The sequence below is a fragment of the Phascolarctos cinereus genome, unplaced genomic scaffold (assembly GCF_003287225.1).
Source record: "Phascolarctos cinereus isolate Bilbo 61053 unplaced genomic scaffold, phaCin_HiC Scaffold_726;HRSCAF=1367, whole genome shotgun sequence".
NCBI classification, from domain to species: domain Eukaryota; kingdom Metazoa; phylum Chordata; class Mammalia; order Diprotodontia; family Phascolarctidae; genus Phascolarctos; species Phascolarctos cinereus.
This window is the reverse complement of record NW_027556098.1, coordinates 352,495,109-352,510,825: the sequence shown is the minus strand read 5'-3', so window position 1 is coordinate 352,510,825 and position 15,717 is coordinate 352,495,109. Positions and strand designations below refer to the sequence as shown.

General features: G+C 37.6%; 1 protein-coding gene and 1 pseudogene across 1 annotated transcript in view; both read left to right on the top strand.

The window, feature by feature from the left end:
* LOC110200585 (NACHT, LRR and PYD domains-containing protein 1) overlaps window positions 1-14,048 on the top strand; it is a 35,454-nt gene extending 21,406 nt beyond the window's left edge. Inside the window, exons 7-13 of the mRNA XM_020975950.2 lie at window positions 4,155-4,317; window positions 4,789-5,009; window positions 9,732-9,994; window positions 10,209-10,334; window positions 10,637-10,775; window positions 12,625-12,669; window positions 13,715-14,048. Of these exons, the coding sequence (XP_020831609.1) occupies window positions 4,155-4,317; window positions 4,789-5,009; window positions 9,732-9,994; window positions 10,209-10,334; window positions 10,637-10,775; window positions 12,625-12,669; window positions 13,715-14,037 (1,280 nt within the window). The 3' untranslated portion in view covers window positions 14,038-14,048. The remainder of the gene's footprint in view (window positions 1-4,154; window positions 4,318-4,788; window positions 5,010-9,731; window positions 9,995-10,208; window positions 10,335-10,636; window positions 10,776-12,624; window positions 12,670-13,714) is intronic.
* Window positions 846-1,524, top strand: LOC110200593 (peroxisomal targeting signal 2 receptor pseudogene; annotated as a pseudogene).
* Window positions 14,049-15,717: the final 1,669 nt, after the last annotated feature.

Here is a 15,717-nt window from a genome sequence, read left to right as displayed (position 1 = left end):
TCCTTGAAAGCAGGGACTGTTTTTGCATTTCTTTGTATCTTCTGCACTTCAGCATAGCTGGTGCTTAATAAAAGCTAGTTTACTTACAACTGCAAAGTCTTGTTGATTTATCTCTACAACATCTCTCTTATGTTTTTCCTTCTTTCCACTCACATGGCTGCTATCCTAGTTCAAGGTCCCATCTGAACTTAATGAATCACCTTAATAAATGCTAGTTGATTGCCTGATTGTCATCTCAGAAAATGCTTAAGTTTACAATTCCCCTCCTGAACTATCTCCTAAGCTTCAGATTTCCATTTCTAACTTTTTATAGGTATCTCTACCTTGACAACCAACCATTTTCTCAAGAACAAGATGTCCTGCACCAATAGGTGGTAAAGTGGATAGAGGGCTGGACCTTAGTTCAAATCCTGTCTCAGATACTCGCTAGCTATGTGACTCTGGGCAAGTCACTAAAACTTCTGTCTGCCTAAGTTTCCTCATCTGTAAAATGGGGAAAATAGTAGCACCTATCTCCCAGTGTTGTTGTGAGAATAAAATTAGATATTTATAAAGCACTTTGCAAACCTTAATGCCCTATATAATTTCAATTATTTATTATTATTATTATTACCTACCTCACAGGGTTGTTGCAAAGATCAGATGAAATAATGCAAGTAAAGTACTTTGTAAGCCTTAAAAGGGATATACAAATGTTAGTGATAAGGATGGTGATGATACACCAACATATCATCTTTCTCCATAAACTTACTCTTTTTCCTGATGCCCTTTTTCTTTTATTTTTCTCAGTCACTCATGCTCATAAATGCAGAATTACCTCTGATTTTTCCCTCTCCATAGCACTGCATGTAGAATAAGATTAAAAAGACCCAACATCTTAATTCTTTCTCCACAGTAGCTGTCATATTTATTCTACTGTCAGCATTTCCTCTGACATGACTTTAGTCCAGGTCCTCATTACATTAAATCTGGACTCCTACAATAGGTTCCCTGTAATCTGGTCACCCTACATCCCTGGTTGTTTTGCTTCAACCTCAGGGGATCAGACTCTAAGAGTCTGGCATGTGAAGACATCAGGAGTCAAAATCGTGATTCCAGCTCATCAAGCAGAAATTTTAAGCTGTGATTGGTGCAAATACAATGAGAATTTGCTGGTAATGGGTGCATTTGACTGTAGTTTAAAAGGCTTGGACTTAAGAAATATACCTCAATCAGTATTTGAACTTCTTGGTCATACCTATGCTATTAGGAGGGTAAAATTTTCGCCATTTCATGCTTCTTTGTTGGCTCCTTGCCCCTATGATTTTACAGTGAGATTCTGGAACTTTTTGAAGCCTGATCCTCTCCTAGAAACAATGGAGCATCAGACACAGTTTACATGTGGGCTAGATTTAAGTCTACATAGCCCTACTCAGGTAGCCGACTGTGTTTGGGATGAAACTGTGAAAATCTATACCCCAGCTTGTCTTACGAACCCCGCTTAGGAAGCGCTCTCCTGCTGAAACTCAGTTATCCAATGCAAAATAAATGAACTGTTGATAACATTTGGACATAATTCTTTACATTGTTAAGATTTTAAACTTTATAAATGATAAGTAATTAATTGAGGATAGCAAACAGAAACTTTGGTTAGTTATTTGAACCCACTGTGCACATTAAATTTCCTACATTTATGGATTTGGTGTGTTTCCTACATGATCTCCTTAGACTGATCTCTAGTCTCTCCTCATTTCAAATCTATTCCATACCTTGCTACTAGATTAATATTCTTAACATATAGGTGTGACCAAATTGCTCCACTCCTCAGAATCTTTAATGGCTCCAAACTCTTTAGCTTGGTATTCAAGGCCCATGTCCATCTCACCTCTCCAGTCTTATCTCATACTACTCTATATCATATCTTGCATACTTTAGAAAAATTGAACTGTTTGACATTCTATTAACCCAGCTTGTACTCTCCCAAGTCTACTCACCTATGCTTGAAAGGCCCTTCTTATTTTTCTTACTGCCATCATTTTACCCATCCTCCAAGGCCTACTTCAGATGCCTCCTAACATTTTGTACTTCTCTTATACAATAACTATATTAGATTTTGTGCTGTATTTATCATTATGTGTATAACGATCCCTACTAGTTAATAAGCTCCTCAAGAGCAGGGATAATTTCTTATTTATATTTGTTTCCTCTCTTGCACCTACCCTTGTACTTAATTACAGTGCATATAGTAGGCAGTTAGCAACAGCTACTTGTATGAATGAAGATGATTGACTGTGGAGAAACAAAAGACCCTCCAAAGCTGGGGGTGAACTGAAGTCCTCCATCAAAAAGACTTAGGGATGCCCACGAAACTGAAAGGCAGAAACCAACAGGGATTTTGTATATGGAAGGACTCAGGGAAGGTACCTATCAAGATAAAGGAGCTATTTGGTTAAGGAAATCAATCAACATCAGAATCATCATTTCTCTATAAAGCCCTGGGAAATCATGAGGACATTAAGTAAAAAGTTGTCCCATGATTTCTTTGGGGTGGCACATTACAGAGAGAAGGTAGAGACTATAGAAAAGCCTTGTTTCATGATTATAGAAGGATTCTGCATCTCCTGGTTTTTGCAAGAGAGGGCAACATAGAATCCTTTGCTCCCCCCTTTCCCCTACCACACCTATCACTATTCCTTCTTTTCCCTTCTATTTCAATATACAACCCTTCCCAGTGGTCTCAACAATAATAAGCATCTTCCTAAGTAACCTTCCCCTTAGTCCTGTTTCTCCATAGTCTCAACTCATCTGTTTCATTATCCAGGACCTCTAGAGAATCTTCACAATTATAGGAAGAAATACAAAACAGGGGAAGATTCCAGTCTTGGAATCCTCATGGACAAGCCTTTCAAAGATCATGGCCTCTACTCTGTTTCATTGTAAATAGGATTTAGATTAAACTATTTAGGACAGAGGGCTTGTATTATACCCAATTTTAAATAATCTCTATAAACAAACAATCTCTATAAATCTCTATATACTGAAGCAGTATATTCAAAAGGGAAATATTCACCACAGTATGTTCTTTGTTTAGGGGTAGCTAGGTGGCATAGTGGATAGTGTGCTGGGCCTGGAATCAAGAATACTCATCTTCCTGAGTTCAAATCTGGCCTCAGACACTTAGTAGCTGTGTGATCCTGGGCAAGGTCCTTAACCCTGTTTGCTTCAGTTTCCTCAACTGTAAAATGAGCTGGAGAAGGAAATGGCAAGTCACTCCAATATCTTTGCCAAGAAAACTCCAAATAGGGTCACCAAGAGTTAGGACTGAAAAAAATTCTTTGTTTCTTGTTTTTTGATTATTTTCTTACTTGTTTTTTGTATTTATCTCTTTGAATGGATAGGGTAGTCCAAATGTGTTCATCAGGATAACTCTTCTTGTCTCTTCACTTTCAGGGCTACTTGAGAACTATCCTAATCATCAAAGACAATGCGACAATATGGATTTGGGTGTAATGATATGTCAGCTGTTGTCTTAAGTCACTCCTGGTGACCCAAATTCCTTAGGATTTTGTGGGTGATCTAAATGACTAGATAAAATACAGTCAATGTGGCAAAATCATAGTTTTTTACTCCTCTCTGAACCTGGTTCTCCAAATTCAAGGAAAGCTTAGGGGAAAGAATCATATAAATATTTAAGTTCATCCCTCTGTCATGAACTTAAAAAATGTTATTGTTGTAAATATAGCAGTGTTGCTGGTGGCTGCTTTACAGCCTGGCTTAGGAACTGTGTTATAAAAGAGTGGAGATGGCTAAAATCTCCCTGAATAACTTTTCCCTTACCTTCACATTGTTTCTCCTTCCCTGCATCTTTTTTTTGGTACTGTCTTCAAGCTTTCAGGAATAAGGTACCATGATGGAAACAGGCTGTCTTCTTTTTTATGCTTCTCAATCCAGGAATGTGGTTCCTGAATTAGGATGAAGACATAAAACTTATGTAGTCATGATCACACCATTTGCTCACATTACTTAAGAGAGCATTGAACACTTTATGCTTCTTATGAGATTGATATAGTGATTAGAGACTGTAGCAATGTAGCAAGCTATTATGCCTTGATGTGAATTTGAATCAATTTTTTTCCTTTTCCTGAATTTTTTACATATTTAACATTTATTTCCAGGAGAAGGAGCCCCACAAACAAAGCCAGAAGTGACTTCCTCACTACCCAATTTTGACCCTTTAAAAGATGAACAGTTAGATCTGGAGAGGTGCCACAATAAGTTCCTGGGACCAAATGGACCAATAAATCTTGAACTGACAGATAAGAACAGAAACATATACAGGTGAGAGCCAGTGGTCTCTTCATTTATTTCTGTTCTAAGGGGAGTCATGCATGGTGTATGTGACTCACAAAAAGAGGATATAATAGCCCTCTCTCAATCTAGATGGCGCTCCCTTTTTATTTTCTTCCCTCTACTCCTCTCCATTATCTTTAGTTCCTTTCTCCTTCCCTTCCTTTGTCTCCTCTATCCTTTCCTAAATTAATATTTAGTGATGTTTCATCTTAGGAATTTTCCTGCTTACCATAAATATTTAATGATGTTTCATCAGCAGACTTGTCTCAGGCTTTTGTGCTGTCTTACTGATATGCAAATATGAGAATCAGTCTCTCCCCAGTTGCTCCTTTTTGGTAAGAAATAAAGGAAGTAATTGATGTGTGCAGAAATTGTACTGCATATGGCCTACTGCGCAATCTGAGAATTTTTTAAGGCTTCTTTTATTCTACTGAGACAGTCTCTCTTTGTGCTTCCCAGAGTTCATTTACCTACGGCTGGCTTCTACCACTGGCCTGATACTGGACTTGGTTTTTCTGTGAAAAGTGAGGTGACTGTTGACATTGAATTTGGTACCTGGAATCGGCACCTGGATTGGACTCAGAAGCAAAGCTGGATGATTGCTGGTCCTCTATTTCACATCAGAGTTGATCCTGAGGTTGTGACTTCTGTGCATCTCCCTCATTTTGTATATCTCCAAGGTAAAGAGACATGAGGTGAAAATCTTATTGTGATAGCAGGCATTGTAACATGTGCAGCTACAGTTTTAATGGGCTGGTAAAGGAATATATGGCTAGTCATTTAGAATTATATCTAGTTAAGAATATCACTAGAGTTTAAGAAAAACAAAAACTGAGAGAAGAACCATCCAGATTGCAGAATATAAAGGCTTATTACCTTACTCCACATTTTGTTCTAAATATTTGGCACTAATCATGATGGAGATGGCAGTAGTAATGACTAAAGCGATGATGATGATGATGAAAACAATGAAGGTAGTAATGATGGAAGGTGGGGTGGTGGTCATCACAATGATAATAATCATTGTTGTGGTTTCATAGATAATATGTGTATCCAAATGGATGATAATTGAAACTTATTTCAGTGAGCATAGACAAGACTCTTTTACGCGATTTATTTTCTTTACTTGCTTAAATGAGTTATTGTTGTCATCATCCTTATCAACATCTTCATCAACATCATCATCATCATCATCATCATCATTATTCTATCATCTTTCCCTAGACTGAATCTAAGAAGATGATAATAGGAATAAGTATAAAGTCCTTGACTCAGGTTAAAAAAAGTTAGCTGCTCAAATACAGGATGAAGAAAATGTGGATACATGATTTCCTGTGAAAAAGAAGTTGAGCCTTAGTAGACTGAAAGTTCAGTATTAGTGGACTTCAACATCAATATCATTTGACACTGTGAACTATCTGATTTTTCTGGATAATATCTCCTTGCTTAGCTTCTGTTACATGTTATTTTCAAGATTGTCCTCATCTCTAAGACCATTTGTCAGCAACATGGCTAGAGATTATGGTGAAGCTAAGAGTGGTTACCTAGTTAATTCAATACTTTGGCAGTGTATGGCAATGAACTGCTAGCATATGAGTGATATTTTGTTACTACAGCATGCAGGGTGGCAGGCCTATATTACCAAGGCTTCTATCCCATCAAACAAAGGGCCTATTTTGAAAGGTCAGATATAAAAGTTCAATTGTCAAAACAAGGATACTGCCTCTGCTTTTCCAGATGTGTGTGGAGCTCATGGTAGCAATAGTTCCACAGGCTTACAGAGCAATTTTATTAAAGGATACCACTAGAGTTATAGCTCACTCTATTAATATAACGGTAGACATTCCTCTAATGTGGCAAACTGTGATCATGCCACCTATTCTTTTTTCATGTAAATTAGCTTTTATGACTTATCCTCATAAATAAGATAAAGGCCTTTTTCACTAAGATATTAAGAAGTGAAGTTCCTGTGACAAAAGAGAGTAGTTCCCTTTTGGAAAGCAATCATCAAGATTAAAGCAGAATTCCTTGATATTTCTGTGGAATAATAACAAAAAATAATAACAATAACTCCCACGTGTTCCCAGTGTGATAAAGCTAAGGGATTCAAACAACATAGCTTCAAGGGTCTGTACAACTGGAAGAAGAGAAGCCAAAATGAGTGACAAAAGAGATAATAAAAAAGATCCTCTCTTTTATTAGAGAACCATTAAAACACCAAAGTATTAAGAGATAAAGGCTGAATATAAGCCTAGCATATAAGCAGGTAAACCAATAGAGAAAGCCCTGTAAACAGAAAAATGAATAAAACCACAGAGAAAATGAAGGATATTAAAGAAATATAGAATAAAAAGGAAAATAAACCAGTATTGCCTGATGAAAGATAAAATGTTATGAACTTCCCAGAGACTGAGGAACAAAGCCAAAAAATTCCAATATGGTAAAAAAGAAAAATAAATTTTTTAAAAAAGTAATTAGAAATGAATATAGGTCAGCTATTAGTTACCAATGCTAAATTTAAAAACAATTAGCAAGGAATGAAAAACTGAAGTAGAAGCTATGAGAAAGAATAAGAGATTTAGAACTTAAAAATACAAAAGTAAAGGAAAACAGCAGAAGAGAAGTAAAAAGCAATAATGTTAAAAGAACACATGAGTTTTCTACAAATCTAAAGTGACTGATTTTCTACAAATCCAAAGTGACAGGATGATCAGAAGTAACCTTTGATTTTCCCCAAAGAACCTGACAAATCAAAAAACTGAAGTCACCTGCAGGAAATAACTCACTAAAACAGTAAAGAAATTTTGAATACATACAACAAACAACGATTTAGAGAATCCACAGATCATTTTAGGGGGTATATAGGATGGGAAGTGGATAGGCATGGAACTTGCATGTACTTCAAACTCCAAAACATCTGGTAGTCAAATTTAATAATTTCAAGGACAAACAAAAATTTTTGTAAGGAGCCAGAGAACAGACCTTCAAATATACACAAAAATCAATTTGAATAAGACATAGTTATTTCATAGTTCTGAGAACTGGAGAAGAGGATGGAATAGTACATCTCTAAAGGCAAAAGAACCCAGGTTTCAATCCAAAGTAGCATGTCCTGCAAATAGGAAACAAAACTATTCCTACCTGATGGCATGATGATTTAAAAAACTCTAGAAGAATCAAAAAAGAAACTGAGACAATAGCTTCCATAAAGCAGCATGATACAAAATAAACCCCTAAAATCAATAGTATTTCTATATAGTAACAATAGAACCCAGGAGACAGCATGAGTAAGAGAAGTTCTATTTAAAATACCCAGAAAATATATACATTATCTTTCAATCAATCTACCAAGGCATATTCAAAACTTGTATAGATGTAAGATACAACTGTATAGATATAATTACAAACATAGGAGAAATGTGCATGCTCATGGCTGAGCCAAGCTAACAATAAAAATCATGATTACCTAAGTTAATATACAGATTTAGTGTTGTGCCAATAAAACCACCAAGTGGATTTTTTATAGAGTTAGAAAAAAAATTATATTTGAAAGAACAAAAAGTTAAAGGAAAATGTAAGTATGAATGACCAGGGAATAGCAATTCCTAATCTCATATCATATAGTACTCTTTTGTAAGGAGTAATCAGCTAATTTATTTTGTTCTAGTTTAAAAGAAAAAAAAACAGACTGGGAAGAAGATAAGGAAGAAAAGATAAGGCAGAAAAATAAACCATTGAACTCATTTGTTCCATAAACCCAATTGTTCAGTAATTCTGAGAACATAAATTATTTTGGTAATAAATTCCTACTTGATGAGAAATACTGGGAAAACTGAAAATCGATTTGGTAGAAATGAGATTTAGAACAACATCCTACTCCTATATACTATACTAGGCTCAAAATGGATATGCAAATTGAATATTCTAATCATAAAACAATAAGATGAGAATAAGATCAGGCATTTTTCACAACCATAAGGAGGTGGTGGATTTTTTAAAATTTATTTTTATTCTTCAAGTAACATTTTTTTAAATCTTTCATTCTCACTACCTGCCACACCCCTAAGCCCAATTGAGCAAATTTAGGAAACTAGGAAGAAGGGAGGACTATAATTATCTTGGCAATAGGTATTCTTTAGTTGACTTTTCTTGAGTATACAGTCAGGTGAAACTCTTTTAAGAAATCATGGATTTCATTTAGGAGTCTAAATTGCTGAAATCAAAACAATATCATTTGCCAATAGGAATATCTGGAAGGCTTCATAATCTATAGGAAATCCCTATTTGGCATTAATTCTATGCTGGATTACCTCAATGATCGTAGCAAATGTCCTTTCCCTATTTGTGCCTCATTCAATAATATTAGTTAGAATAACAATATTATATCCATTGTTATATATTTCAAGGAATCATAATTTTTTAGTTGCATTTTGTTTTGTTTTTGAGATTGGATCTCTCTATCTTATCCAAACTGGAAGTACAGCAGCCACTGATAGGTCTACTCCCAATGCCAATCGGCACAAAATTTTCAACCTACTTGGTTTTTCCAATCTAGGCCAGTTTGTCTCTTTTGCCTTCCATTCCTGGGGGCTCACCATATTGGTGTGAGACTTAGTGCTGACATCCTACCAATCAGCTTTAGCCTACTTCATCTCAGAACTCTCAAACCCAAATGATTCACTAACCCGAGCCTCCTCTGGTAGCACTGCAGATTCTTAGCACCAACTGCTTTTCCACTAATCTACCACCAACACTGAAGAAGTAAAAGAAATTGCATAGAAATGAAAGGCATTTTGTATTTTTATTTGATAAGTTACCATGGCCAAAGAATTCATCATCAATTGGCCAGCTAACTGGTAATTAGCCTCTCCATACTTAACTATGGTAATTGTCAAAAAGAAGGTACAGTTTATTGCTGAGAGCACACTTGATCAGTATTATAGAAATTGACAGAGCCTGCATTCTTCTGGTATAACCTTTAAGGACCCAGAGTCAACTCCACAGAAAATAAAATCAAAATCTGAGGAAATATTAAATTCAAACATATTAACTTAGGAGTAATTTTATAAAATGTGTAGAGTTCTTAGCACTCAGCAATCATTAACCAAGTATTTATTAATACATATACTTTTCTTTCTTAGCCAGCTTGTGACTTTCAGTCTTAATTTCTCTTTCTACTCATTTTCTTTAATTTGATCTCAAAAATTATCCAAGGAATTTTCTTTTAATTTATAGTTTCAGTTAATTTCCTCTTTTAAAATGAGAAACCTGACCTAAGAGATCTATCTGTATCCATAGTACAGATCCTCAGCTCCACCAAGGTCACAAAGAAAGTGGCCCTTGACCACTAGAAGAAATATAAGAAGAAATAAAAAGTAATTTTTATTGAAATTCTCTGACAGGAGGAAAATTTGATGTCTCCTTGTTCAAAATTGCTCACTTTAAAGAAGAGGGTATGGTCCTGGAGAATCCAACAAGAGTGGAGTCATCCCATGCCATCCTGGAAAACCCTAGCTTTTCTACCATGGGAGTTCTGCTGAGAATTATGCATTCTACCTTTAAATTCATTCCCATTTATTCCACTACTCTGGTATACTGCCATCTCAGGGCTGAAGACATTACACTCCACCTGTATCTGATTCCCAGTGACTGTACAATACGGAAGGTAAGCTTAGGTGTTCCTAAGTATGAAGCAGCAAAAAGTACTTAGAGCTTAAAGAAGCTGACAACCCCATCCTCACCTTACAACTCCCAGTTTGACATCAGTTCCATGGTGAAGGCTATTGACATAAATAGCAAGTAATTGTGGCCTTCCTGTGTGCTCTGCTGGGAAAACAGGGATTTCTCATGTTGAAAATTTTTCTTTCCCTTTTTTTCAGGCTATAGATGAAGAAGAAGCAAAGTTCCACTTTTTACGCTTGCATAAGCCATCTCCAGTAACCCCACTCTACATTGGCTCTCGTTTCTTAGTATCTGGATCAAAACACTTGGAAATAATGCCTGCAGTAAGTGATACTGGTTGAGCATATCCTGTGGTAAAAGCACCTCTTTTTCATTCAAATCAAATTGAGCAAATCTCAGCAAAATCTTCTGGCTCAGTATGCATCCCTGTCATGGTTCCCAAGCTTTTTAGTGATACATATCTTATTTTTGTTATATAACTTTAAATGAAGATTTGAGTTACTTTAAAATAACTTTGAAGTAAATATCTAACTTGAATTTTTTTTTTTTAATGCAATCCCTTATTTTAAGGGTATGACCTTGCCCTGCCATGTACATACCTACTATTGGTGTTTCTTCCCTCCAGGAACTAGAACTCTGTTACCAGAGTGCTGGGGAGTGTCAGTTTTTCTCTGAGATTTACTCCAGCAATGTGAAGGAGAAAATCAGTTTGGATCTGAGACATCCAAATGGGACACTGGTGTGGGAGACACTGGTGAGATCAGGTAAGACACTCAATGATGAATGGGTAAGACACTGAAGCTGTCAGGCAAAAATGTGTGTGTGTGCGTGTGTGTGTGTGTGTGTGTGTGTGTGTGTGTGTGTGTGTGTGTGTGTGTGTGTGTGTAGGTGTAGATGTCTGCATAAACACAGGTATCTGTGCATTATTACTTTACTCTGGAATCTCAATCAGCTCCCAGACTTACATATCATTTCTACATTTATGATTTTCCTACCCTAACCCCTCTGTTGACTTCCAATCTCACATGTCCAACCGCCTTTCAGAAACCTCAGTCTGCATGTCTGACAGACATTTTAAACTCAACATGCCCAAAACTGAAGTGATTATCTTTCCCCTAAACATTCCCCACTTCCAAACTTTACTATTACTGTAGAGGCAACACTGTCCTCCCAGTCCCTCAGGCTCATGACCTGGATGTAATTCCCAATATACTTCACCCCATATCCAATCTGCTGCCAAGGTCTATTGATTTCACCTTTGTAACTTCTCTCAAATATACCCTCTTCTCTCCTCTGATACTGCCAATACTATAGGGCAGGTCATCACCACCTCACACTGTGACTACCGCAAATGCCTGATGGTGGGTCTGGCTGCCTCATCTCTTCCCATTCCAATCCAACCTCTATTCAGCCACTAAAGTGATTTTCCTAAAGCAGATGTCTGATCATGTCACTTTCCTAACTCTATAAACTTTATGGGCTCCTTATTGCATCCAGGATAAAATACAAAATGCTCTGGCACTCAAAGCCCTCCATACTCTAACCAATGCCACCCTTCTTCCCCTGCCCCTTACCACATATTTGCAGTCTTTTTACATCTTATTTTCCATCATGTACTCCTTAATCTAGTGACACTGGCATCCTTGTGCTTCCTTGAATGACATATTCCATCTCTTAGCTCTGGGCATCTTCTTTGGCTGTGATTCATTTCTGGAATCTTCTCCCTCCTCATTTCCACCTCCTGGCTTCCTTGGCTCCTTCAAGGCCTAACTAGAATCCCACTTTCTATAGGAAGGCTTCCCCAATCCCTCTTAATTCTAGTATCTTTCCTCTGTGGATTATTTCTTATTTGTCCTATATATAGCTTGTTTGTACATGGTTGTTTGCTTATTGTTTCCTCCATTAGATTATGAGATACTTGAAGGGCAAAGACTTTTATTTTTTTTGTATCCCCAGTGCTTAGTATAGTGCTTGGCACAGAGTAGGTGCTTAATAAATGTTTATTGACTGGCTACAAGGAAAGAAGGTGAGGTGTGAAGTTACTAGAAGTTACCCTTACTGATCATTAACTTGGGAATGGATTTTACTATCTAAGAATAGTTCTTGTGTTTCTTATTCAGCCCATTCTAATACTTTTAAGGTCAGCAGAAACATCAAGCAGGAAAATAACTTCACTTTATCTCTTATAGTAATACATACAGAGTATCAGATTAATTTTAATATGACTAATGTATATGTAAATGGTGATTCTCTAAGTGCTATTGAGAGCACCAACCAAGAGGTAAAGTCTTTCACTCTAGAAATGTTTTCTTGATTTATGAGGCCCATGATAAAGAGCACAATTTATGGAACCTGGGGTCCTAGCTACCATGGCCTTTACTTTTTACTTTGTCTTTAGTATTATTCACTGTAAGGTGAGAATGATAGACGGTTTCATTGTCATCCTATGGTGACCTCTGACTGCATTCATTTGGGCCTGTTCTCCTTTCCCCATTCCTCCAGACCCATTGCAGAGTCAATATCACCTTAACATGCCAAGGCATGGGGCCCTGGGAGCATCAGACATCAGTCAAAAATTTGATTTATAACTCATTGCACTTTTCTCGTTCATAGGAGATCTTGGACTTGCTTGTGCCCCAGTCTCTTCAGGTCCCACAGGTCAGTAACAGAGTAAGGTTCAAGCAATGCCCATCGTACACCCTCCCATCATCCCTCCACTATAATAGGTCTTTCATGCCTCTTTATGTGAAATAATTTGCCCCACTTTTGACTAAGTAAAAGAGGTCATTCTTCACCTGGTTTCTTACCTAACTTTAATCACTGAAAGAGTGTTGCTTTGTCAAACTGAGGCCTGGGAAGTTCTTCGCTTAAAAAGGCCAAAGTCTCTCACTGCATCTGAGGCCATCTCCAGTTGTCCCGGTCTGTATCTCGCCACTGGGCCCTGATGGCTCTGGAGGAGAAAGTGAGGCTGGTGACTTTGTACAGACCTCCCTCGCTTAAATCCAATTCACTTGCAAGTCATGGCATCACCTTCCTGATGTCATAGTCCTCTTTGAAAATGAAAGACAAACAACATTCTTATAGACACCCAGATGTGGATCTTCTTGTGCAACAATGTGATCATAGAGGAGTTGGGGGAAAGATCATTTATCCAGAGAGGGCATCATATGTGCAGGGGTGTCAAAAAAAGTCTTAGGGCAGAATTAAGCTTCTGTAGCTTAAAACTGCAGTTAGACTGTTGTGATACTCTGATATCTCAAGCATTCAGAAAAACACAAAGTGGTTTAATAATGTCAAGTTCCTGGGTCCAGAGTGATGAAGAAGGGAATGTACTGACAGGCCATGTATCTTTGGCTAGGTTGACTGGGGTGGAGGGAGAATTCAGATTCACGCACATCACAGTGAAAAGGCCTGGTGGTCTTCAGAGATTGTGTAGATGTTCACATTCTAAGTTGACTCTACTTACTACAAAAACTGCTCTAGGGCCTGAATAAGCATAAGCTTTAAGGACAGACAGTGGTTGCTCCAGATAGTGAGTAGGACGGATGAAGAAACAGGAGGTAGGGAGCAGTGGTTCTAAAGTTAATGGAAATAAGAGGTAGGAGGCCATAGTAGTGACTGTAACTATTTATTACTACATTATTTCTACCTTTCTGCCAGCACCAGAAGCTCCATCAGTCTCTCCCTTATTCTCTTCCTCCAGGACTTCACTTTGTTGACCAACACAGGGATCAGATAATTTCTCGGGTAACAGCAGTGGACATGATCCTCGACAAACTTTACAGCCAGTTCCTCAGTAATGAGGAGTATGAGCACATACGGGCAGAGAAAACTAACCCTGATAAAATGAGAAGACTGTTTAGTTTTAGCACATCTTGGGATAGGAATTACAGAGATCACTTGTATGAGATCCTAAAAGAGACACATCCTCACCTAATAAATGAAATACAGAATACCGACAAGGCAGTAGTGAAAAAGCCACTGGGGGCCAATAACATTGCCATTTCTCCTTATAAGCTAAATTAGGTTAATGTCCAGTTACTGAGCAGCAGCTGATGAAAATTTTCACAAAGTTCAAAAATTGACTAGAGTGATGTAGAGCACAAGACTGTGGTTTATGTTGAAATTTAATTAGAAACATTAGTATTTTCACATTTTAAATAATCTAAATTTTTCAGTAAGTCTGTAGCATTTATACAGAAGTTTTTAAAATTTAAAACTGCACTAAAACGTTTGGGACATTCTGTATATAAAGCAGATACAAGACAACTTTGGAGAGGAATACACTAGCAGTTGAGGAAGCATGAAAATTGTAATGAGCTGAATCTTAACGGTGAGAAGAGACAGCAATTCAGGCATGGGGTGGGGGACATCCAGTGCAAAGGCAAGGAGGGTGACACAATGTGTGGGGGAACAGCAAATAGGCCACATAGCTTAATGTGAAGGGGAGCAATACATAAGAAGGGGAGCATATATAAGGATGTGGCCAGGTTGTGAAGACCTTTAAATGCCAAAATGAGGATTTTATATTTGATCCTAAAGGTAGTAGGGATCTACTGGAGTTTAAGTACAGTGGCTGTCTGGTCAAACCTACAGTTTATGAAAATCATTTTGCCTGCTGCATGAAGAATGAACTAGATTGGGTAGAAATGGGAAGCAGAAGCACTAGTAGGAAAACATTTCAATAGGTGAAAGGTGACAAGGGCTTTAACTAGGGTGATAGGTGAGTAGAGTGAAGGGGACATATGTAAGAGATTTTATAGGGACAAAAATGAAATTTAACAATCTATTGGACATGTGCAGTGAGAAAGAAGAGCCAAGAATCAAACTAAAGTTAAGAAATTGGGTAACTGGAAAGATGGTCAGACCATCAACAGTAATAAGTTTATTAAAAGCTTGAATTTGAGGTGGGGAGAGGAGACATAATGAGTACTGTTTGTACATGTTAAGTTTGAAATGTCTACAGGAGAGCTAATTCAAAATGCAAAATAAAGAGCAGTTGATGCAGAAATTCATCTCTATTGCAAATGATGCCTAATAGAATCCTTGGTCATGTGACCAACAAGATGGAAGACTAGACATTTTCTGATTCCCATGAGTTCTTAAACCTCTCCAAAAGAGAAAGTATATGCCAAAGGTAAAACAACTTCAGCAGTCTCCATGGTCTATGATACCCCAAACCCAAAAAGCTAAAAAAACAAAACAAAACCATGAACTGGTGTCTACCCTGAACTCAGAAAGCACCCCTTTCCCTCATTACTCACCATACTACTGGCAGTGAGAATGTACCAGTCAATTCAAAGGCCTGACCCACAAACTTGCAATAAAACCCAAACATACACCCCAACTTCCCTCCCCCTTCCACATGCCATGGAGAAAAGAGCTCCATGTTGCAGAAGTTTGCTTGATGACCACTGTCATGATAGTGTTCTGTGCTGAAAATGATTTTTGCCAAAGAGTAGAGAAACAGTGGGTAAGGGACAGGACACATCTCTAGACCTGAAAAACTGTTCAACTCCACACTCTTTCCTCCTTTCCTCCTAGAGCCTTAAGGACCCAAACTCCAAATGACAGAAACAACTCTGGCTACAGTGATGTCAAAGTGGCAGTGCTTAGAGCTGACAGGCTAGAGAAATGAGAACAGAGAGAAAGGAAAAGGAGGGAGGGTCATAGCATTGGGTTGGGGGAGCTTAAGGCACTCCACTG